Source organism: Schistocerca nitens, chromosome 6 (genome assembly GCF_023898315.1).
Source record: "Schistocerca nitens isolate TAMUIC-IGC-003100 chromosome 6, iqSchNite1.1, whole genome shotgun sequence".
NCBI lineage: Eukaryota > Metazoa > Arthropoda > Insecta > Orthoptera > Acrididae > Schistocerca > Schistocerca nitens.
This window is the reverse complement of record NC_064619.1, coordinates 686,071,824-686,096,777: the sequence shown is the minus strand read 5'-3', so window position 1 is coordinate 686,096,777 and position 24,954 is coordinate 686,071,824. Positions and strand designations below refer to the sequence as shown.

General features: G+C 43.4%; 1 protein-coding gene across 1 annotated transcript in view; it reads right to left on the bottom strand.

The window, feature by feature from the left end:
• Positions 1 to 1,447: 1,447 nt before the first annotated feature.
• The window catches only part of LOC126263567 (lachesin), a 576,851-nt gene continuing 553,344 nt past the window's right edge, over positions 1,448 to 24,954 (bottom strand). Inside the window, exon 7 of the mRNA XM_049960659.1 lies at positions 1,448 to 1,707. Coding sequence (XP_049816616.1) covers positions 1,448 to 1,707 — 260 coding nt within the window. The remainder of the gene's footprint in view (positions 1,708 to 24,954) is intronic.

Below are 24,954 nucleotides of genomic sequence, written 5' to 3'. Positions count from 1 at the left end.
ATAATTTAATAATAAACAATGTGTACCCAAGGTGACTGGCTGACTAAGTAAGGTAAGTGCAATTCCAAGCACATGTGGATGATGAAAACAAATTGACTGGTTTATTTATCTTGATAGCAAGAACGTTAGAGAGGAACGAAGCTGTGAAGAAGTGTAATTCCTCATGGAAAATGTACTTTTACTAAAGAGAAGAAGATACTAACCTGTAAAGGTAAGAGCTGACAAATCAATGTACAATCTCTGACAATACATGTTTGGAGTGGGGCTTTATGTTGATGTGAGATCCAAACAGTAGGAAATGCAGAGGAAAAAATGTTGTTTTGGAATGCGATGTAGGCTCTTTCAGAAAATCAAACAAACTCACATGAACACAAAAAAAGTGTTTTATAATTGAGGAAGTGTGAAGAGAAATTTGTGGAAAACTGTCATAAAAAGTTGAGCTATTATTACAAGTTTTCTGTTCAGACATTAGGCGACCATTTTAGTAGTATCTGGCAGTTTCTGAGGTAGAGAGAGCCCACAGATGAAGGACGTTGATCAAATTATGGAAGCTGTTAGATATATGACTTATAAACACATGATGAGAAGATCAAGGAGATGTGAATAATGAAAATCTGCAACTAACAACCAGTTGCCGAACTGGACCCCAAAGAGTGGAACCCTAATTGAGAATTTGATACACCATATCTATGGAAGTCATTAATGTATTACATAAATTGTGACTGACAGGAAAGGTCATTAGTTAGTGAAGTTAAATACTGAACACACTCACCATCATCATACGTATTCTTTTGTGGTTGTGGAGACAGTGAAAATTAAGAAATAATTTGGCGACATGACTGGTAGCAAAGATCTGAGTCACAAATTGGCAGTATCAGTAGAGATGTTTTAAATATGGTAGTGTGACAAATAGTTCCACAGAAGGTACCAGACACCGATCGTACCCATCACATGTCACGGTATGGCTGCTACCTGAGTCCACCATTGTAGGTGAATTCCCAACAGACAGCCGTCCAATAATGAGCAGCGGTGACTGTGACCTAGAGGGGGATGACCCAAAGCTACACATGCAGCAGTGGATGGTATAAATAGCATTGCCTAGGATCCACAGGCGGACAGCTCACAGTTGCAGGTCCAACAGCCAATAGTGAATGATAGTGTCTGGAGTCCAGAGGCAGACAACTCATTGCTGCAGGTGCAACAATGGCCAGTAGTGAGCAGTGGTGCCTGGGGGTCTGGAGGCAGATGACTCACAGCTGCAGGTGCTGCAGCGGCAGCAGACAGCAGTGGAGCCTGAGGTCTGGAGGTGTCACTGCTGCAGGTGCGGCAGTGGCAGAAGACTGTAGTGAGCGGTGGAGCCTGAGGTCTGGAGGTGTCACTGCTGCAGGTGCGGCAGTGGCAGCAGTCTGTAGTGAGCGGTGGTGCCTGGGGTCTGGAGGCAGAAGACTCACAGCTGCAGGTGCAGCAGTGGCAGCAGCCAAGTGAGTGCTAGGCCGCTACCTCCGCCACCACCGCCACCGAGCCCACCCCCAGAGTCGCTTCCTCCCGGGCCTCCCGCCGTCTCTCGCAGGGATTCCCGGTAGCCATTGTAGAGCCGTGGGCTGTTCTCCTCCAGATCCGCCTCCCCTGATGACTCGGCTTCGGAGCCACTGTCCCCGTCGTCTAGGCCATCGAGTGCGCTCTTAGCACGCTTTGGCAGCTCCATTTCTGCAACAAGTACCCGACAATAAAATGACTATGTGCTGAAGTAGGTCTAGCGAATGAAAGACAGTAGTACTTATTAGGACTTCACATCAGAACTGATTCCACTGCCATCGAGGCCATCACATGCATTCAATATTTAACTACTATGTACTGAGGAGTGTGAGGTAAATAAAAGGGCTCTGCGTTGGAGGCATTGTCTCCATCGAGATCGCAGCACACACTTTTAGCATATGGAAGAGGCTCTGTATGTGAAGCAGATAACCAATAGATAACTACTGTACAATGGGGGAAATCTAGGAAAGAAACGACGTTGTCACTACGGAGGACTTCGAACTGGAGCCAATCATTCAGCCTGCCAAGCGTGTGTCTAGCACTGTTTGGAAAGCCCAGTTTTGCACCATGAATGCAGACTGTAATTATTATGTGTTTATGGACATTACGAAAAGCAGGACATGTTGGGACCACTTAACTGTCACGCATGCTGTTGAGTTTAATGTTGTCTCAGACTGGCAACTGAATATCTGTAATAATTATCCAACAAGTAACGTGCTGAGGGAAACACGGGCACAGAAGAAGAGTTTACTCTCGAGGACGCCACGCCAAAACCAATGAATTTATTTTGAAGAGAAACAGCAAGGTCTGTCAGGGGAAAAAGATTATCTAGCAGTCAAAAGTTATGACCGAATGATCCAGAAGTAGAAATATGCCACGACAGTATTTAATAATAACTTTCTAAGCCTAACAAAAGAACTAGATAAGGTTCTGTCGAAAGAGAAAAACCACTAAAGTATATTTGATAGTCATTATCACAGGCATTCAGTATGAGTTGACTCGAACTTCTTCCACAGTAATCAGGAGGACAATGACTCTCATAAAATCAAAAATTGTCAGAATTTCAACAGTTTTACAGAGAACCTTAACAGATAGATTTTAGTGTGTTACTGTTATATCCCTCTTCAAGAAAGATACTTCATGTGACACTAACAACTGTTCAAATGGTTCAAATGGCTCTGAGCACTATGGGACTCAACTGCTGAGGTCATTAGTCCCCTAGAACTTAGAACTAGTTAAACCTAACTAACCTAAGGACATCACAAACATCCATGCCCGAGGCAGGATTCGAACCTGCGACCGCAGCGGTCTAGCGGTTCCAGACTGCAGCGCCTTTAACCGCACGGCCACTTCGGCCGGCTAACAACTGTCGACCCATTTTACGATGTAGTTCTTTCTCAAATGTTTTGAAGAAGTACAAAACTTAAAATGATTAAGTATGTCTGCCAATAATAGAGTACGAATCAGAGTTTTAATTCAAGCACGGTCTCTCCGCTCAACACACTACCATCTCATTGACTGTGTGTTAAAATGAGTGAATGACAAATTGTCACCTACAAGGGTTCTTTGTGATATTTCTAAGGCGTAAATCGTGGAAGTCCTTTTGAGAAACACAGTTTGTGGCTTGAAAGGTGCAATGAGTAAGTGGATCGCTTCAGATTTAATTGACAGAAAGCTAACGTTCATTTTATGCAATTTCTGTAGTTTTCGTGATTAATCTTCTAATTTTGCACTAGGCCTACATGTGTACCGTATGGTTCGATACTGGGCCCGTTCCATTTGTTGCTATACATAAATGGTCTTCCATCTTCCACTGACAAAGAAGAAATAGTGCCTTTTGCTGATGATACAAGCATCAGATTCAAGCTCAAACGAGGAGCGACAACAGTAGAAATAATAAATAAAATACTGTATTTACAAAGAAACTTACTTGTTGTTAGTAAATGGTTTACCACATCAGTTTTAAAGAAAACATTTCTTTCAGACCTGAGCAAGGAAGAATACACATCATCATCAACAACAGTAGAACACGGGGAAACGAGATACATAAAATAGTACGTTCTAACTTTCTAGGCCTGCACATTGATTAGAGGGTCAACTGAAAATCACATATTAAGTCTCTAGTGAAACATCTGTGTTTGGCAACAACTAAATGGCAGATTTTTAGTTCTAAAGTTGACTTACGTTCTATACTTCCAATTAACAGTATATGAAATAATTTTCTGAGTTAGTTCAGCACATAGTCACAAAGTGTTCATTACACAGAAATATTATGTGCGGATAATACCTGGTGTCAATCCTCTTCCCCATGTTGGCAACTATTTAATAAAACGGCATTGTGACATAACGAGGTGAAACCCTCAATAGACGACACGTCGGTACCTATGACCAGTACGACAGCAACAAGACCCTGTGGTAGTGTCTTTACGGTTGGCGGGCCGATAGGTACCCGAATAACACTTGGGCACGGGTGCCTTGTATCACCCAAGGAGATGGCCTGTTTGTTCACATTATCGAAATATTTCATCCACAAATAAAGATATTCAACAGTCATAACCGGCTGATTATAGTTCAAGTGGTAACGGAATTATCGATTATCAGAGCTCTCTAATACGGACAGAGCTGCCAGAGATACAGGTAATAAAGAATCATTTTTCTTTATCTTTCTTCGAAATTAATTAACTCTATTACCTAAATTGATATGACACTCACCGACTTGTGAACAGACAGATCTAGGTAGAAGCTATTTATAAGTATATAAAAGTAAATCATGCACATATTTATTCAAGCTGATAGAAGGCCATCACTGATTACCATATTTGATCAATCACTGTTGAGAAACTATATAATTAACCTATATAATTAACAGAACATTACACACAGTGGCATGAACTAAGAACCAGCAGTGCTACGTCCCTTCATAGGCCATATTGCAAAAGTGGAGATTTCTCCCATAAAGAAGATGCCCTACTTCTGGTGCCAGTAAAAAATTAATACATGTTTCGATTGTTGAAATCCTTATACCTTATGCAAATGCTACATATCAAACTAACTCATCGAGTATTTTAGTTAGACATATATATCTAGAATCAGTTTTCAGAATAATTTTTTACTCTGTAGCAAAGTGTGTGCTGAACTGAAAGCTCATGGCATATCAAAACTGTATGCTAAACTGTGACGCGAACCTGGGAGGTTAGCGCCCTGGTCCGGCACACAGTTTTAATTGTATCAGAAAGGTTCATATCATCCCACACTCTGCCACAGAGGGAAAATTCATTCTGTAAATATCTCCAGGCTGTAGTTAAGCAACATTTCCACAATATCCTTTCTTCCAGCAGTGCTAATCATGCAAGGTATGCAGGAGAATCTCTGTGAAGTATCGAAGGTACGGGATAAGATACTGGCGGAAGTAAAGCTGTGAGGACGGGTGGTGACTCGTACTTAGGTAGCTCAGTGGGCAGAGCACTTGCCCACGAATGGTAAACGTCCAAGGTCGGCGTCCTGGTGTGGCACACAGTCTTCACCTGCCAGGAAGTTTCAGATTGGTTTCAATCTGTTCAGAAATAAACAAGTATGTCAGGGTACATATACGTTTTAAATATCATGTGACTGTCAAAATCCGGCCGGTGTGGCCGAGTGGTTCTAGGCGCTTCAGTCTGGAACCGTGCGACCGCTACGTTCGCAGATTCGAATCCTGCCTCGGGCATGGATGTGTGTGATGTCCTTAGGTTAGTTAGGTTTACGTAGTTCTAATTTCTAGAGGACTGATGATGGTTCAAATGGCTCTGAGCTCTATGGGACTTAACATCTATGGTCATCAGTCCCCTAGAACGTGGAACTACTTAAACCTAACTAACCTAAGGACATCACACAACACCCAGTCATCACGAGGCAGAGAAAAGGACCGATGACCTCAGATGTAAAGCCCCATAGTGCTCGGAGCCATTTGAATTTGATTGTCAAAAGAAATGAACTTTTAGAGTCTGGAGAATCAGGACAGTAACGGTTTGAGACCTGTACACTCGGTAAAAGGTATAAATTCTGACGCCGGAATGTGTGGACAAGACTACTGCACGGGACGCCTTAGTGTAAGGATCATGTGTCAATTTGGCCGGCAGTCTAGCCACGTAATTGAAGTATTTGTCGTGAGAGTTGCTAATTTAATACTTCATCTTGGTGTTTGGTACGTGACCAGCAACTCACGATACATTTACTTTTTAACGGACTTACCACTGAACCGCTGCTTCAACCCTTACTCTACGTAAAACTTCACGGAACCTAGAATAACTAGTCAGTGCTTCAGTTTATTCGATGCGATTCTTCGATAGGACTTGGTAGAGACTAACTTCAGTAAGTCATTTCAGCTCTATTGTTGGTATGATTCACCACACCCAGCACGTACGTCTAAGGGTGAAATAAACTATCCCTTGCATCTTATTTCTCACCTGTGTCCACTACTGTAATTTGAAGTCATTCCCTTGTCATCATTTGGGAATATTTGCAGATGATTTCGAAGAACAATATTTCCAGGAACATAATGCAACGATCCACGGGAACCCCCTGGACATAGGTGGGTCATTAACATTAAAAATTATCCATGCTCCGTGTTCCACTGCAGGGTAATATAGTCGTCATTAATAAACAACATCTTGTTGTTGTTGTGGTCTTCAGTCCAGCGACTGGTTTGATGCAGCTCTCCATGCTACTCTATCCTGTGCAAGCTTCTTCATCTCCCAGTACCTACTGCAATCCACATCCTTCTGAATCTGTTTAGTGTGTTCATCTCTTGGTCTCCGTCTACTATTTTTACCCTCCATGCTGCCCTCTAATACTAAATTTGTGATTCCTTGATGCCTCAGAACATGTCCGACCAACCGACACCTTCTTCTGGTCAAGTTGTGCCACGAATTTCTCTTCTCCCCAATTCTATTCAATACCTCCTCATTAGTTATGTGATCTACCCATCTAATCTTCAGCATTCTCCTGTAGCACCACATTTCGAAAGCTTCTATTCTCTTCTTGTCTAAACTATTTATCATCCACGTTTCACTTCCATACATGGCTACACTCCATACAAATACTTTCAGATACGACTTCCTGACAAATCTATACTCGATGTTAACATATTTGTCTTCTTCAGAAACGCTTTCCTTTCTATTGTCAGCCTCCATTTTATATCCTCTCTACTTCGACCATCATTAGTTATTTTGCTCTCCAAATAGCAAAACCCATGTACTACTTTAAGCGTCTCATTTCCTAATCTAATTTCCTCAGCATCACCCGATTTAATTCGACTGCATTCCATTATCCTTGTTTTGCTTTTGTTGATGTTCATCTTATATCCTCCTTTCAAGACACTGTCCACTCCGTTCAGCTGCTCTTCCAGGTCCTTTGCCGTCTCTGACAGAATTACAATGTCATCGGCGAACCTCAAAGTTTTTATTTCTTCTCCATGGATGTTAATACCTACCCGGAATTTCTCTTTTGTTTCCTTTACTGCTTGCTCAATATACAGATTGAATAACGTCGGGGATAGGCTACAACCCTGTCTCACTCCCTTCCCAACCACTGCTTCTCTGTCATGCCCCGGAACTCTTATTACTGCCATCTGGTTTCTGTACAAATTGTAAATAGCCTTTCGGTCTCTGTATTTTACCCCTGCCATCTTCAGAATTTGAAAGAGAGTATTACAGTCAACATTGTCAAAAGTTTCTCTAAGTCTACAAATGCTTGAAACGTAGGTTTGCCTTTCCGTAATCTATTTTCTAAGATAAGTCGTAAGGTCAGTATTGCCTCCCGTGTTCCAACATTTCTACGCAATCCAAACTGATGTTCCCCGAGGTCCGCTTCTACCTGTTTTTCCATTCGTCTGTAAAAATGTCCGTGTTAGTATTTTGCAGCCGTGGCTTATTAAACTGATAGTTCGGTAATTTTCATATCTGTCAACACCTGCTTTCTTTGGGATTTTAATTATTATATCGTTAAAACCTCAGATAGGTGCAATTGCGTTGCAGCATACTAAGCCTTAATAGACTTTTACCCTCTAAAAGATGTAGGTTGTGAAGAACCTGTAACTGCTTGAAAAAAGCAGTAACATTCATAAATATGGCGCTACAAAAAAAAAAGTATATATATATATATATATATATATATATATATATATATATATATAGTTTCTACCGTCCCCAACGTAACCTTGTCCTACCAGAATAATAGCTGTACCATTGAGTCATAGAAATATTTGACTATTTTCCTTGTGCATTAAGGATGCTGGTGAATAACAAAAGTCTTAAAAGGAAATAGAAATTATTTATTCCTTAAAGCTTCTCTTACGCCGTAGACGTATTTCTGACAGATAATATCAGTATGTGGTCGGAGAGCTTTTATTGAATTTTATTATAGCTTACGATAAGTACAAATACAGTTAACTGTTTGCGTATTAGTAATGAGAGGAAAAATAATTTTAATTTATGGCAAATTTCGATGTTTCTTTTTTGTAGATTTCGGTGTTTTTTTTAAACATTATTTACTGCCGGACTATTTCTCTTTCCAGTTATTTACCTTCTCCCTGTTTAATCGTTTTTCAAAGCCATGTTGAAAATGAAACTGTACCTGCCATGTACATTATATTTATTACACGATACACATCACATCTACTTATATCCACCGTTTCTGGTGACAGCATATGATTCTTCTTGTTTTGAGTTGTAGTTTAGGATCGTCCACCTCTCATTTTATACCCAAGTTGTATTCAGCTATTTTCTCATTACCATATACACTACCAAAGATTTCATTTTAATTATACTACTTCTTGTGGAGCCCTTCACTCTCCTCAAGAACCTTATTTCTGCATCTTATAATTTGTCAGCTTTCTTTTCATACCCACATCAAAAAACGTTTTGCATCACCTCGGTTCCGAGAATTCCAGAACCTGTACAGAAAGTTGGAATAGAGATCAACATAAAAATCATTTCCGCCCTTTTTATTGCTCATGAAAACCACACATTCCATGTTGTAACACCTTCAGAGGTGGTGGTCCAGATTTCTAGACACACCGGTACCTATAATATCCAGTAGGACGTCCTCTTGCATTGACGCATGCCTATATTCGACGTGGCATACTATTCACAAGTTCATCAAGGCACTGTTGGTCCAGATTGTCCCACTCCTCAACGGCGATTCGCCGTAGATACCTCAGAGTGGCTGGTGGATCACGTCGTCCATAAACAGCCCTTTTCAATCTATCACAGGCAGGTTTGATAGGGTTCATGCCTGGAGAGCATGCTGGTCCCTCTAGTCTAGCGATGTCGTTATCCTGAAGGTAGTTATTCACAAGATATGCACGATGGAAGCGCCAATTGTCGTCCTTGAAGAGGAATGCCTGGCCAATATGCTGCTGATATGGTTGCACTACTATCGGTCGCAGGATGGGATTCACGTATCGTATAGCCCTTATAGCGCCTTCCATGACCACCAGCGGCGTACGTCGGCCACACATAATGCCAGTCCAAAACAGCAGGAAACCTCCACCTTGCTGCACTCGCTAGAAGGTGTGTCTAAGGCGTTCAGCTTGACCAGATTGCCTCCAAACACGTGTCCGACGATTATCTAGATGAAGACATATGCGACACTCGTCGGTGAAGAGAACGTGATCCTACTTCTGAGCGGTCTATTGGGCATGTTGTTGTTGGGCCCATCTGTACCGCGCTTCATGGTGTTGTGGTTGCAAAGTCGGGAGTGAAGTTGCGCATCATGCAGCCTATTGCGCGCAGATTGAGTCGTAACACGACGTCCTGTGGCTGTACGAAAAGCATTACTTAACATGGTGGCGTTGCTGTCAGGGTTCCTCCGAGCCATAGTCCGCAAGTAGCGGTCATCCACTGCAGAAGCAGCCCTTGGGCTGCCTGAGCGAGGCATGTGATAGTCCCTGTCTCTCTGTATCTCCTCCATGTCTGAACAACATCGCTTTGGTTCACTACGAGACGTCTGGCCACTTTCCTTCTTGAGACCCCTTCCTGGCATAAAGTAACAATGCGGACGCGATCGAACGGCGGTATTGACCGTCTAGGCATGGTTGAACTACAGACAACACGAGCCGTGTACCTCCTTTCTGGTGGAATGACTGGAATTGATCGGCTGCAAGACCCCCTTCGTCTAATAGGCGCTGCTCATGCATGGTTGTTTACATCTTTGGGCAGGTTTAGTGACATATGTGAACAGTCAAATTGACTGTGTCTGTGATACAATATCCACAGTCAACGTCGATCTTCAGGAGTTTTGGGAACCGGGGTGATGCAAAACTTTTTTTGATGTGTGTCTATTCCACTGCATCTTCCGTACAACATTGATGGTATCGCTGTAGTTTTATAAAAATTGATTTTTGTTTCTTTCCAAGTATTTTAGTCAGTGTTTCTTTATTGTCCATACTCCTTTTGCTGTAGATTTTCGACAATATCATTATCATCATCAGAACTCAAGTCATAGCCCAGGTATTTGAAATGTGATACTTGTTCTGTTACTTCGATATTAACTACTATCTTCGATCATATTGGGTATTTAGCTTCAAACACCATAAATTTCGTTGTAATGTAATTTTGGGATTGTGTTCAATACGTATTCGGTATAGCCGATGTCTGGTAGCTGGAGGTCATCTTCACTGTCTTGTTTTATTACTTTCGTATCTGAAAATAGTAGTGAACTTAGATTAGTATGTTTATCGAATTTAACAACCAGACTACCAGCGGAAACGTATAGCTGTGGGTAGTACTAATTGTGTTAATAAACACACGTAGGGAAGTAGAAACTAGATGTGATGGAATGTCTAGTGTGTACTTCTAACGTCGAAACAGTGACAATGTAGTTATTGTTTCCAGAGAGAATACGTGATTCACAAAAATTCTCCAGAGCAGAATTTGTCAAGTGTACATAAAGGTTATCCATGACGAATATTCTGGAACCCGTGACTGTGGAGTGAATATAAATGCCGATAACAGTGCTGGCTGCCGGTGGGTTTATGGTGACACTACCTGTGTGTATAGTGAGAACTGATTAATCCGTGCCGGCCAGTGTGGCCGAGCGGTTCTAGGCGCTTCAAAAATTGAATGGTTCAAATGGCTCTGAGCACTATGGGACTCAACTGCCGAGGTCATTAGTCCCCTAGAACTTAGAACTAGTTAAACCTAACTAACCTAAGGACATCACAAACATCCATGCCCGAGGCAGGATTCGAACCTGCGACCGTAGCGGTCTTGCGGTTCCAGACTGCAGCGCCTTTAACCGCACGGCCACTTCGGCCGGCAGGCGCTTCAGTCTGGTTAAAAAATGGTTCAAATGACTATGAGCACTATCTGAGGTCATCAGTCCCCTAGACTTTAGAACTACTTAAACCTAACTAACCTAAGGACATCACACACATCCATGCCCGGGACAGGATTCGAACCTGCGACCGTAGCAGTCGCGCGGTTCCAGACTGAAGCGCCGGCCGGTGTGGCCAAGCGGTTCTAGGCGCTACAGTCTGGAACCGCGCGACCGCTACGGTCGCAGGTTCGAATCCTGCCTCGGGCATGGATGTGTGTGATGTCCTTAGGTTAGTTAGGTTCAAGTAGTTCTAAGTTCTAGGGGACCCATAGTGGTCAGAGCCATTTGAATCACTTTTTTGATTAATCTGTGAACAATAGGCAATGAAAACAGCCTGGTGCTCTCTAAATACAATGGCGTCCATTTTGCCACAATTTAATACGCAGAATTAAGCTATGGAATTAAATGTCGAAAATTTAGTGACCTCAACCAGAAGACGAGCCTGGAAAGGTCCAGAGCATGGTCATGGGAGTAAACAAATATTTTCGAAAATGACTGGTCGCAGTGTTGTGAATAATCACATAAACCTATTTTTGTTCTGTATAATGAGATGAAGCTAATTTTTTAGAAAATATTTATAATGGTAACGAAGTTGACAATTACCGAGAAGTGTGGCTTACTTTTTGGAAATACTCTCTAAGACAGAAAGTCGAGGCACCATGAGGGAACTATCCGAGTGGAACGGATATGGGCAGATGTACATTTACAGACAGTCAAATGACTACAATTTCAAAGAAACAGAACTTCACAAATTGAGCAAGTGAACAATGGTTTGGACAACGTCTGGCCTTCATGCCAACAGTTATTCGGTTTGGCGTTCATAAGTAGATTTGTCGTCCTCCTGACCTCTTGAGGGATTTCGTCGAATCGGTAATTCAGGTTGTCAGAATACCGAGATGGCTCTAGGGCCCGCCCATAACGCTCCTAGCGTTCGCAGTTGGGTTGAGATCTGGAGACCACGGTGGCAAAGGTAGGTTTTGGCAAACACGAAGACAAACAGTACAACTCTCACCGTGTGCTGATATTTAAACCCAGGATGGCTTGCCATAAAGGGAAACAAAACGGGGCGCTGAATATCGTCGACCTAACGATTTGCTGTAAGAGTGCCGCGGATGACGACCACAGGGGTCTTGCTATGAAAATAAATGGCACCCTAGACCGTCACTCGTATTTGTCGGACCGTATGGCGAACGACAGTCACGTTCGTATTCCAGCGCTGTCTCAGGCGTCTGCAGACACGTCTTTGCGTGTCATCAGGGTTCAGTTCAAAGATAAGTCTTCACCAGTCAATGAAATTTCAGTCCAAAGAGATGTCCAGAGACACAGCTGACAGCGGTGGGAGACTATCGTGACTGTCGGCTGACATACGACCCAACAACCAGGTGTGATGGTCTGGGGTGCCACTTCTTTTCTTTGCAGGACCCCTTTGGTCGCCATCCGAGGCACCCTTACAGCACAGCAATACGTCGATTTTCTACGCCCGTTTTTTTGTCCCTCTTGGAAAGTCATCCTGGGCTTAAATTTCAACAAGAAAACTTCCGCAAGCACAAGACGAAAGTTTCTACTGCTTGTCTTCGTGTTTGTCAAACCCTACACCAAGGTCACCGGATCTCTGCCCAATTGAGAAAGTTTGGAGCATTATGGGCAGGGTCCTCCAATCAGCTCGGTAATTTGTCGATCTAGCGAACCAGCTGAACTGAATTTGGTACGATATCCGTCAGGAAGATTTGCAACAACACTATCGATCAATGTCAATCCGAATACCTGCTTGCTTAACGGCTAGAGATGGCTAACGCGTTATTAATTCACTCAATCCGTGAAGCTCGTACCCTTGAAAAAATCGTTAAATTTTTCTGAAACTCTGATCATTTGTTTGTGTCTGCGTGAACATGTCATGTACTAGTTTCCGTCCGATTCGGATAATTTCTTCTTGGTGCGTCGGTTTTTGTCTTAGAGATCAATTCTTCGACGCCGTTCTCCTGCGATTTTAAACTACCGGTGGTACAGTCGTAAGTAACAGATTTTTGCTTCTAATACTCGTTACACCAATCGCGTGGGGATTCGTAAACTGCCCAAGCCAACCGAGTTACGGGGTTACTTAGAGGCCAGAGAGACTCGCATGTTATCGTACGAGAAAACTGACAGTTGAGTTTAGCACAGGGGATTGTTTCTAGTTCTGTGCTGATTTGTGGACAGAAGCATTTCTGTTTCAAGGAAATTTACTGTACTCTATATAGCGTCTTGAGCGTGATCACATATGCGTACCGTAAGCAGTAATTCCATTTGGGTCCATTTTCTTCTAATTGAGATGGACAACGGATTTTATATGTCTCTTTATTCAGGTTTCCCAAGTTGGTGATGTTCACAAACTAGGAGTTATATATTGTCAGTATGAAACTCTGATCATTTGTCTCTACTTGAACATGTCGTGTACCAATTGCCGTCCGATTCGGATAATTTCTTCGTAGTGGGTCGTTTTTATGTCTTGGATATCAATTCTTCGACGCCGTTGTCCTTCGATTTTAAAACTACCGGTGGTACAGTCGTAAGTAGCAGAATTTTGCTGTTAAAACTCGTTACACCAATCGCGTCGGAGATTCGCAAACCGCCCAGACCAACCGAGTTACGGGTTACTCAGAGGCCAGAGAAGCAGCGGTGGCGAAGACAGGGAGGAGGTAGCGGCGTGCCGGCCGGAGTTTGGCGGCGCGCACTCGCTGATTCAGAAACTCTGGCGGAACTTCGCCGAGGCGCGCGCCAGAGCTAAATAAGGGAGGTCGCCAGGGAGCGGTTTCTGAATTTTTAGAGCCTCTTCTTGCCTTTCTTCGTTACTGTCTTAGGTGCGCTGCGACTGCGAGTTTCCCAAAGAGAGAACGCACTCTTTGTTTGTGTTTTGTTCATACCCCGTACAGATTCCTTTTCTTTTGTCCAGGGACGGGAAAGCATCTCTGTGAAAACGCCGGACGATGCTCTGGCAAAGCTGTACTCTGTTCCACTATAGTAAGCAGGATACGCACGTAACTAGAATTATGAATGCAGAAAACGCAAGAAATCTATAAACGAATTACGGTTTGCAGTAACTCCGCAATCCCCGGTTCTTTAAAGGATCATATTCTCACGTGCAAAAACGCTTAACGTATATGATTGTTTTGTAAATGAGTTAATGTGTTAAGTATTTGACGTTAACGACATGTTTTTAGGGTGACTGTTCGTGAATAAGTGTGAAAAAATCGATTTTTTAAATTTTTGTCTTAAGAAACTGTCTGTAGTTTTCTGAACTTCGAGGAAATTATGTGGAAGGAAGCCACAGAATTAGAGGAATATAAAAGTGTCTGCACACACATGAGACGCTGCAGTTCCACGCAGTCAACTCTGTTAAAAACAGAATTTGACTCTCACTTGTCTGTTTTTTAAGCCTATAACGTCTTAGTGACACAAGATTATTAGAGAAGTAATTACAGGCTAGGACTCAAAACCCAAATTAGTTTTTAAACAACATTATACGGGAACTGATCGCAGAAACAGTTCTGGTAGGACTAAATACTTTGAAAATAGGTGTGCTGGTTGCTCTGGTATGATTCAGTGATGGTGCTGTGTCAACGTCTGATGTTATGGAATTCATAGGAGTGCCTGGTGGACTAAATGTGCAAAGAACTTCAAGAACTTCAAATGACGTTAACCGCAGGAGACTCTTCGAAGCACAGAAATCAGTGCTGGAAGCCAGCAAAGAAGCAAGAATAAGAAGGACGTGGGAGATCAACACCAGAAACAAGATCAATCTGGACGTGGGATACATTAGTGTTTTGATGTTCTAGCCCACAATGGTTAAAAACTCTTGAGGACATAGGGCTGAAATTATGTATACTATCTTAAAACATGCTCAACTAGAAGATAGACTATTCTTTTTAAAACCAAACACTTTTATGAAAGAAAAATTATGAGTTAATTACCGAAATTTTTCATAATTATTATTAAATAATTTTTCGACTCCTCATATATGACAGCAACATCTTCTTAAAGTCTGCTTTAAAGATAATAGTGTAAAGAACTTCCGAAAAACATAAAGCTTCTGCTTTGTTTTTATTACATTTCTGAGCGTATGCTGCACATAAATAATACAAATGATTTATTTCGCTTGCAACACAAAATAGAATTCATAATAAAGTGTCAGACTAAAAGCTATGGTTTGTACGTCCAAATGTTTCAAAAAGGTCTTTTAAAAATGGTAAGCATTATATGATCTTACAACTTTGATTTTTTGGGCTACACTATTTAGAAAACTGAGAAATTTTTCGAGATTTCCTGTTGTGTTCAGGAATCAGTCCCTAAGAGGGACTGAAAGTCAACGATTTGGACCTGAAAGTCAATGATTTGGACCTGAAGTCTCCTGAACTGTGTGCCGTACATTGATGTAAGAGGCGATCAAAAAGTTTCCGTTCGAAAGCCGTAAAGTCCAGAATCGGTATGGCAATCAAGCAAAATCGCGGTGAGCATTGAGGTACTCATTCCACCGACGCACCAGGTTGAAATACGCGTTTGGTAAAATCCCGTGTCCTGCTGCGTGAAGGAGTCTGTAACTGCCTGCTATACCGTACTTGGACATCCTCCTGAGGGATATCGTGCCAAATTCTGTACAATTGGTGCTTTCAGACTGTCAAAAGACCGAGATGGTTGGAGGGCTCCACCCATAATGCTTCAAACGTTCACAATTTGGGGAGTGATCCGGCCACCTTGGTGGCCAAGGTAGGGTTCAACAAGCAATAAGTGAAGCAGCAGAAATTCTCTCCGCACGCGGACGGACACCAGTTTGCTCAAATGTAAGCCCAGGACAGCTCGCCTTGAAGGGTAACAAAACGGGGCTTAGAATACAGTCGACGTAACGCTGTGCTACCTGGGGCGTCTGCACACACGTCAGCCTGGAATCTCACTAACTGGGGTGCAGCTGTGTTCAATGATGAGTCCCGCTTCGAAATGAGCCCCGACGACCAGCTAAGACGTGTCTAGAGACGGTCCGGATATTGGTGGGATACCAACCTGTCACCCACTGTAGGGCACGGCAACCATGAAGAGTGGTCTGGGGTGCCATTTCTGTTCATAGCAGGTCACTTGTCATCCGCCGCACCCTTACAGCACAGGGCGACGTCGACGATATTCTACGTCCCGTTTTGTTGCTCCTCTTGACTAAAGCGATTCTGGACTCACATTTCAGCAAGATAATTTCCGCCCGCACACGGCGACAGTTTCTCCTGGTCGTAATTGCCAAACCGTACCTTGGCCAGCAAGATCGCCGAATCTCTCGCCAATTGAGAACGTTTGGAGCATTATGGGCGGGGCCCTCCAACTAGCTTTGGACTTTCGTGTTCTAACGCGCCAATTGGCAGAATTTGGCGCATTATCCCCGGTAGGGACCTGAACAACTTTATCAACCAACGCCAAGCCGAAAAATTCTTTGCATAAGGGCCAGAGACGGACCAACACATTATTATCTTGCTCGCTTTGTGAAGGTTGTTAAAACTGACTGTGTAACATTTATCCCATTTAATCTCTAAAAAAAACTAAACTACGCCCGAACAGGCCATGAAGGCCCAACTGTACGGACCGGCCGCCGTGTCATCCTCGGTCCATAGGCATCACTGGATGCGGATATGGAAGGGAAGGTTGTCAACGCACCGTTCTCCCGGCCGTATGTCAGTTTCCGAGACCGGAGCCGCAATCAAGCAGCTCCTTAGTTTGCCTCACAAGGGCTGAGTGTACCCCGCTTACCAACAGCGCTCTGCAGACCAGACGGTCACCCATCCAAGTGCTAGCCGAGCCCGACAGCGCTTAACTTCGGTAATCTGACGTGAACTGGTGTTACCACTGCGCCAACCTCATAGCCCCCACTTAATCTCGGCTAATGTAATTCGGCTGGCGTCGTCCCTACCACAGGGTCCCTGCTGCTAGCCGCGAAGTCTTGTATCGAGTCCGTGTTGGACAGTGGGATGCTGTTCCTCGGTCTGGCCTCGCCTCAGTGGCCATCGGCAGCTCCCAGAGGACGTTGGAGGTCTCAGTGGCCAGCGGCTCGCGGAATCGCAATCTGCATTAAGCGACCGCGCGACAACTTGCTCCCGCAGTGCCGTCCGCTGTCCCTCGGGACGCGCCGCCTCCGCTGCTGCCTGTGGCTGGCTCTTACGGCTCTTGCTGGTCTACTGGCGCGACAGGCTGTCCCTCCCCACCTGGACCCAACAGTAACTCTCAGAGATTAACGTGTCGTCTAATAATCCTTTTGGAAGGAACAAAGTAATTCGTGCCTCGGAACTTCCGGGGGAACGATTGGCTAGCAATGGAAAACGATATACAAATTTTAAAAGAAATTCTCTCATTTCTTCTGCGAGAAAATACGTCTGTTTCATAACGTGTCGAGAGTCGCCACACATATGTGGCTCCTATGACATCACCAACTACTAACAGGTGAGAAGCGTATTCTGTATCCATACTGGCTCATGCTCAACATTCTAGGCTGTTGTAAATTGTCGGATCGATAACAACAGAGATACAGAAATATTTCTGGGTGAATTTTGACTAATTTACTGACACAATTCCTGTACGTTTCTAGGAAGAGGCAGAGGTTGGTGTTTAACGTCCCATCGACAACGAGGTCATCAGAGACGGAGCACAAGCTCGTATTAGAAAAGGAAGGGGAAGGAAGTCGGCCGTTCTCTTTCAAAGGATCCATCCCTGCATTTACCTGAAGCGAATTACGGAACTCACTGAAAACCTGGCCGGACGCGGATTTGAACCGCCGTTCTCCCGAATGCGAGTCCAGTGTACCACCTCGCTCGGTGTATGTTTCTATACTGACTACTTGGAAACGTCCGTTCCCCTTTCAGCAAGTTTTCCATACGTCACTGAAGCCACAAAATGACTAATCTATTTCGCTGGCTTCAGTTTGTTGTAGAGTTATGGAACATGTCTTACACATAGGTATTATGACCTCTTTTGGGACCAACTCGTCATTTGGAATCGACAGGGAATAGATAAACATTAATCGTGTGAAATTCACCTTCCTCCGTTGATCTATTAGACCAAAAGAACAATAGAACGTCAAATCAAACGCCTTTCATCCGTCTAATTTCCAAACTGTTGTTTTGTTGAGCTACCAGTTTCGGCGGTATAGGCCTATTACACCGTCTTCAGGTCCCCTGACCGACGTGTAGGAAGAACCTCTGTTCCGGTCAAAACAGGGGCCACCATTCAATGACTGGTATCTGTAGATTTGTGCTTGATAGAGTGGTCACTTCAAACATTATCTGCCGACTCAGATGATGTTTGAAGTAATCCCTTGGATATTAGGCGGCTAAAAGATCTTTGATTTGACACTCTGTACTGAACATTCAAGTCCCGCAACCATCACTGAACAGATGGACATACAGAGACAAAAGAATATTAGTTTCGAGGCTGCATACTTCTACTTGCGAAGGAGTTCGAGGTAATTTCGCAGTGACATCTGATCATTAAAGTATAAGCTTAACTGATACTAGCTTTCCGATCGCACAGAAGACATTGTAGAAAATCTAGTTCACTGTTTCATGATCAACAAGAAAAATGGTCAGATGTTAAACTACCATTTTATGTAAGTTAAAACTGAGAAATGTACAGCAATCAGTCGCTAATGTCTTTTTGTTGCAGATCTAGCTTTCAACGAATCATCAGTACTGTAAGATGCAAGTTAAATTATCATAGTCGCTTGCGTATAAGAGAAGCCTATACCACGCTATCCGTGTCAGTATTTCAGTAGACTTTCTATACAGTCACTGATCGCATCCATTCCATATTGAATCGCACATGATTTTATCTTTGTATAAAGTTGTTTCACATATAGGTGTTTTGAGGTCTGTAGCAGGTCCTGGTCTTCTGTCGGCATAGAGCCTAATCGCATTTGTATTCATTGCAGTGGCTAAGCAAATCAATCAAGTATGATGTGCAGGAAGAATGATTGCTTGTGCGTGCTATCATCCGTCTAAACCTGTCATCATGGCCCCTACGGTAGCGATACGTAGGGGACTGTAGAATACTTCTAGATTCTTCAGTTAATACTGATTCTCGAAGATTTTTAGAGATGCTATGTAATAAAATCCAGATGGCTACTATCGTCGTGTAATGATGTATTTATTGTGATGCATTCACTTTGGGCTGTAACGCCATCTTCAGACCATGGTCATGTATCATGAGTGATCGCTGACAGTCTGCATTGTATTCCATCGTAGTACAGGTTTAGGACTATTATGCTGCAAGCTTTTTCGCGGTTTGCTTCTGAGGTTAACCGTCCTTTGTAGTAATTTTTATAATTTGACGTTTTATCGTCAGATTTGACAGATTGGCAGTTGTCAAATTATAAAAATTACAATAAAGAACCATTAACGACAAGCAAACCACGAAAAGCTCACAGCATAAAAGTCCTAAACCTGTACGAATACAATGCAGACTGGCAGCGATCACTCATAATACATGACCATGATCTGAATATGGCGTTCCAGCCAAAGTTGATCCAGCACAATAAATACATCACTGAATTACCATAGCATCAATCTGGATTTTATTATATAATGTTTCTAACATTTACCTTCTACGATGTAGGCCCACTGGATCCTAACCTTTGTAAGAAGGTTTCCATGGTACAATCTTTAAGCGCCTGCCATGTCGGGTATTTTTAAGATTTCCGCGAGGCTCTCCAATGAGTCAAAGGAACCTGTGATCATTCTTGCACCCATTCTTTGTATACTGCTTGCTTACTTCTGTTTGGTACCGGCCCTACATACTTGAGCAACTTTTTATGACAGGGCGCGTAAGTAGTAAGCAGTCTCCTTTGCAGACTTGCTGTTTTTCCCAGTATCCTGTCAATGAACTGAACTCTCCCTGCAGCTTCCCTACGATTGAGCCTATCTGATCGTAACATCTTATATCCCAGTCAATTGAATAATAACTGTTATACCAGATACACTGACGGAAAAAATCACAGCACTAAGAAGGAGATGTGCCACATAAACGAAAGTTGGTAGGCGCGTTTCTACATCTGAAAGATGATGTCCATTCAAATTTCTCGGCAGCTGCATAAGACTGGCGCTAGTAGCGCCACAATGAGGATGCAAACGAGGTTTGCCTTACATACATGCTGTAACGGCCGTGAGCGTTAGTTACCTTTGAGATTTGAGGTGGTGGGTTGATGTTAGTCAAGAATGTTTTAAGGCGACAAAGACGCCCTTATCAACACTTCACTGAGTTTGAGCGAGGTCGTGTAACAGGGCTATGAGACGCCGCTGGATGTTCCTTCGGCGATATTGCAGAAAGACTTGGCAGGAACGTAGACACTGTACATAATTGCTGGCAGTATTGGTCACGAGAATAGTCGGACGTGAGAAGACCGCACTCTCGTCAGCCACATGAGACTACCGAAAGGGAAGACCATCGTGTTCGGCGTATGGCTCTGGGGCATCGTACTGTATCTGCAGCAGCAATCTCAGCAGCACTTGGCACCACAGTGACACAAGTAACTGTAACAAATCGGTTACTTCAAGGACGGCTCTAGGGTCAGACGTCCTGTAGTGGGAATTCCACCGGCCTCAAGCTACCGCCAATTTTGACTTGTGTGGTGCCACATGAGAGCTGCCTGGAAGGCTGGGCGGAGGTCTGTGGTGTTTTCTGATGAAAGCTGATTGTGCCTCGGTGCCAGTGGTGGCATGTGTTGGTTACAAAAGGGCCAGTTAAGGATCTGCAATGAACCTGTCTGGGTGCTAAATGCTAGACCAACTGGACTTTCACCTTGAGTTATGGTCTGAGGTGCGATTTCATATGAGAAGAGCAGCATTCTCGTGGTTATTCAACACACCCTGACTGATAATTTGTTCGAGAATCTGTTGCAAACAGCATTTCCGCGGGCAACTAAAAAGTTAGGAATTACTCGACTGTGACCGGCCAAGGGAGCCCGGAAACACTGGCACGGTGTTTGAGCGAGATAGCAACGGAACACGCGGCCTCGCGGCGCCTGGCGACAAACGGGGAAGAGTATGCTCTTGACTGCGTGACTGACCGAAGGCCAAAACCGGCCGCAGGACAGAGCTGTAAGGCATAACCAAATATGGTAATGGATGAGCACTGTATACATGACCAGTGGCTCGGAAAGTTTGGAAGCAGGCAAACGAGCCAAATAAATTGGGGATCGTGACTGCCCCAGATAGAACAGGGCACCACAGCCACCAGTAGACACTGTCTCCATGCCGCAGGGCGTCGGAAGCTGGACTCAAGTTATTTTCGACTAGCATCGGTGCCAGCCTATCGGCCATTAGTGAGTAGTTGGGTCGAAAGTTAGTGCCAGAGGAGCCTTCTCAAGTTACACAGCAGAGGGGGGGGGGGGGGGCTTCTAGAGATTTCTACCCCGATTCCTTAATCACCCTCAAAGAGTTCCGTGCTACGCACCACTTCCAGCTGGCAGGGCAGCACTAGTCGGAGGACTACAGGCAGCCCACTCTTTCTTCCACTCGGCAAATAGCCTATTGAGGTGAGACCACTGTTATTGTAGCTACGTGTCCTTCACACTCCCTCTCGGGACGCGACAAATCTGGTGATTCGACCCATTGTGCTGCCACTCATGTACAGCATTCCATGGGCTGTTTTCCAACAGGATAACGCTCGACCACATACGCTATTGTCGCCCAACATGCTCTAAGAGTGTCGGCATGTTGCCTGCTCTATGACGAGACCTACCTACACTCAAGTATATGTGGGACATCATCGGACGGCAACTTCAGCGTCATCCACAAACAGCATTACACATCCCTATACTGACTGACCAAATGCAACAGGCTTGAAACTTCATCCACAAACTAACACGTATCGCCTGCACGTTTTCATGCTTGCATTCAACAGTCTGGCATTTACAAAGATTATTAAGCATTTCACATTTGCAATGGGCTAACTCGTGCTTACATTAATCTGTGATCTTGCAGCGTTAATCACTTAAATATGTTACCTAGCCAAAAGTAGTCCCAATAATTCATTACTCTACACTAATTATTTTTTGGTGTTGACAATTTTTCTCTATCAGTACATTTTTATACCAACTGTGTCTCACTGGTCATGTGGTCAAAGGATTTTATTTTACAGCCGTTTCGGAGTGCAGAAATTGACTACGTCTGCATCACTTTGAAATATTATCAATATCTGGTTGAATATTTTTACATATTCTTTCAGACAGCGCTTCATTATAGACAACTGCAACATCTATGAAAAATTTAACGTTCCTATTAATATTGCCCGTAAGGTAATCAATATACAACAGAAGCAGCGTGTGTGCCAACACACTTCTCTACTGCACTCCTGAAGATACGTCTACTTCCGTTAATGACTTTGCATCCAAGAAAGCCTCTTGCAACTTTACTGAAGCGTAGGTTGTTGTTGTTGTACTCTTATGTCCGAAGGCTCCTTCCCCCAGCACTCCAGAGTAGTCGTGGTGACTCTCTGCAGTTTTTACCCCCTAGACGTACGGAAGAAATGATTCCTTGAAGCCTTAGGATTTTCTATCAACCGATCTATTCTTGCAGTCAGGTTGCGCCGTAGATTTCTTTTTCCCATAATTCTACCTAGCCATCTAACCTTGAGCATTACAAAAGCTTCCCTTCTATTATCACGTGAATAGTTTATCGTCCATGTTTCACATCCTTTCAAGGCTACACTCGAGGCAAATGCCTTCAGACGGGACTTCGTAACAATTAAAGTGATAGTCAATGTCAACAAATTTCTCTTTATGCAGAGGTGCTTTTCTTGTTAATGCTAGTCTGCAGTTTGTTTTAACTCTAACTCGACTATCATCAGTTATTTTGCTACCCGAACAGGAAATGTCACCAACAACATTTAGTGTCTGTTTTTCCAATCTAATTCCTTGAGTACCACTGAATTTAAATCGATTGCATTCCATCACTCGTTCTACTTATTTTGATATTTATCTTATAACCTCTTTTCACAAAACTGTTCGTTCTGTTCAACTGTTCGTCCAAGCCTCTTGCCATCAGAATTACAATACTATTGGCAAACCTGAAGGTTTCATTTCTTATCGCTGAACTATTCCATTTCCAGATTTCTCCTAGATTTCCTTTACTGCTCTCTGAATGGACAGACTGAATAACATCGAGGATAGAGTACAATCCTATCTCACACTCTTCTCAACTAATGCTACCGTTTCACGTTTTTTACTGTCAAAAAATTTCTCTAAATGTGCAGATGTTATAGCTTAGGTTTATCTTCCTTTAACGTATCTTGTAAGATTAGTGGTAGGGTCAGTATTGCCTAGCATTTTCCTACATTTCCGTGGAGCCCAAACAAATATTCCACTCGATCAGTTTCTACAAATTTCTGCTTTCTTCTGTAACTCATGTCAGTGTTATACTTTATACACTGGGGTGACAAAAGCCATGGGACAGAGATTTACACATATCGCGTACACAAGGTATAAAAGGGCAGTGCATCGGCGAAGCTGTCATTTTTACTCAGGCGATTCATGTGAAAAGGTTCCCGACGTGGTTATAGCGGCACGACAGTTAACAGACTTTGAACGGAAATCGTTAGGGAATTCAGTATTGAGAGATCCACATCGTCAAGAGTGTGTCGACAACACCAAATTTCAGGCATGAGCTCTCACCACGGGCAACGCAGTGGCGTTTGCGTACAATTTTCAGTGCTAAGAGACAAGCAGACAGCGTGGAATCAATGTGGGAAGTACGACGAACTTATCCGTTACGACAGTGCGGCGAAATTTGGCGTTCATGGACTGTGGAAGCAGGGAGTCGACGCGAGTGCTTTTGCTAACAGCACAACATCGCCTGCAGCGCCTCTCCTGGAGTCGCGACCATATCGGTTGGATCGAATAGAAAATCATGGTCTGGTCAGATGAGTCCCGATTCCATTTGGTAAGAGTTGATGGTAGGGTTCTAGTGTGACACAGACCCCACAAAGCCATGGACCCTAGTTGCCAACAAGGCACTGTGCAAACTGCTGGTGGCTCCATAATGTTTTGAGCTGTGTTAACACATAATGGAGTGGGTCCTGTGGTCCAGCTGAACAGATCACTGAGTGCAAATGATTTGTTCGACTACTTGGAGACAATTTGCAGCCACTCATGGTTGTCGTGTTCCCAAACAACGACGGAATTTTTACAATACGCCATGTCTATATCTACATATATACTCCGCTAGCCACCACGTGGTGTGTGGCGGAGGGCACAATTCGCGCCTAAGTCATATTTCCCCCCCTCCCCCCCCCCCCACCCCCTCTGTTCCACTCGCGGATCGCGCGACGGAAAAACGACTGTCTGAACGCCTGTCTGTGTCACCGAATCACAGTTGATTGCGATTATTTTGAAAAACATTGTGGAGAGTTTGAGCGCATAATTTGACCACCCTGATAGCACAATATGAATCCCAATGAACATTTATGGGACATAATCGGGAGGTCTGTTCGTGCACAAAATTCTGCACCGGCAACACTTTCGGAATTATTTAAGGGGTTGTAGAAAAATATCCGCTACCAGTCACAATAAAAGGTTGTTTATTCGTCAAACGACCGGTTTCAGGCTTCCGCCCATCTTCAGGTGTTTATACATTCATTTACATGTTTGTACTGTTGGAAATGACTGTATAAATACAAAAAATTATTTGCTGGTGACTACACAAATACAAGTGGGACAATTTTAAGTGGTAAGGCAGCATTTGACGAAAATATATCTGTACTTACAAAAATATGAAGCACCATTACTACAGTTATGCTGTGATGATAGTTTTGCTACTTAGTTACACACTTACGGTCATTTTCACTTCCATATATCAGGTATAGCTCCATATTACACTATTACGATGTGCATTCGTGAAATACAATATGTTTACATACAAACATGTGGGCTGTGGTCAAAGGAGTTTCACTATAAGATACCGTGAGCATATGGATGCCTTCCGGCTAAATAATTTTGATAAATCCACCTTTCCAATGCACCTAATAGACCGTGGGCACTCAGCCACAGCCATTACAGAAAACCCACAA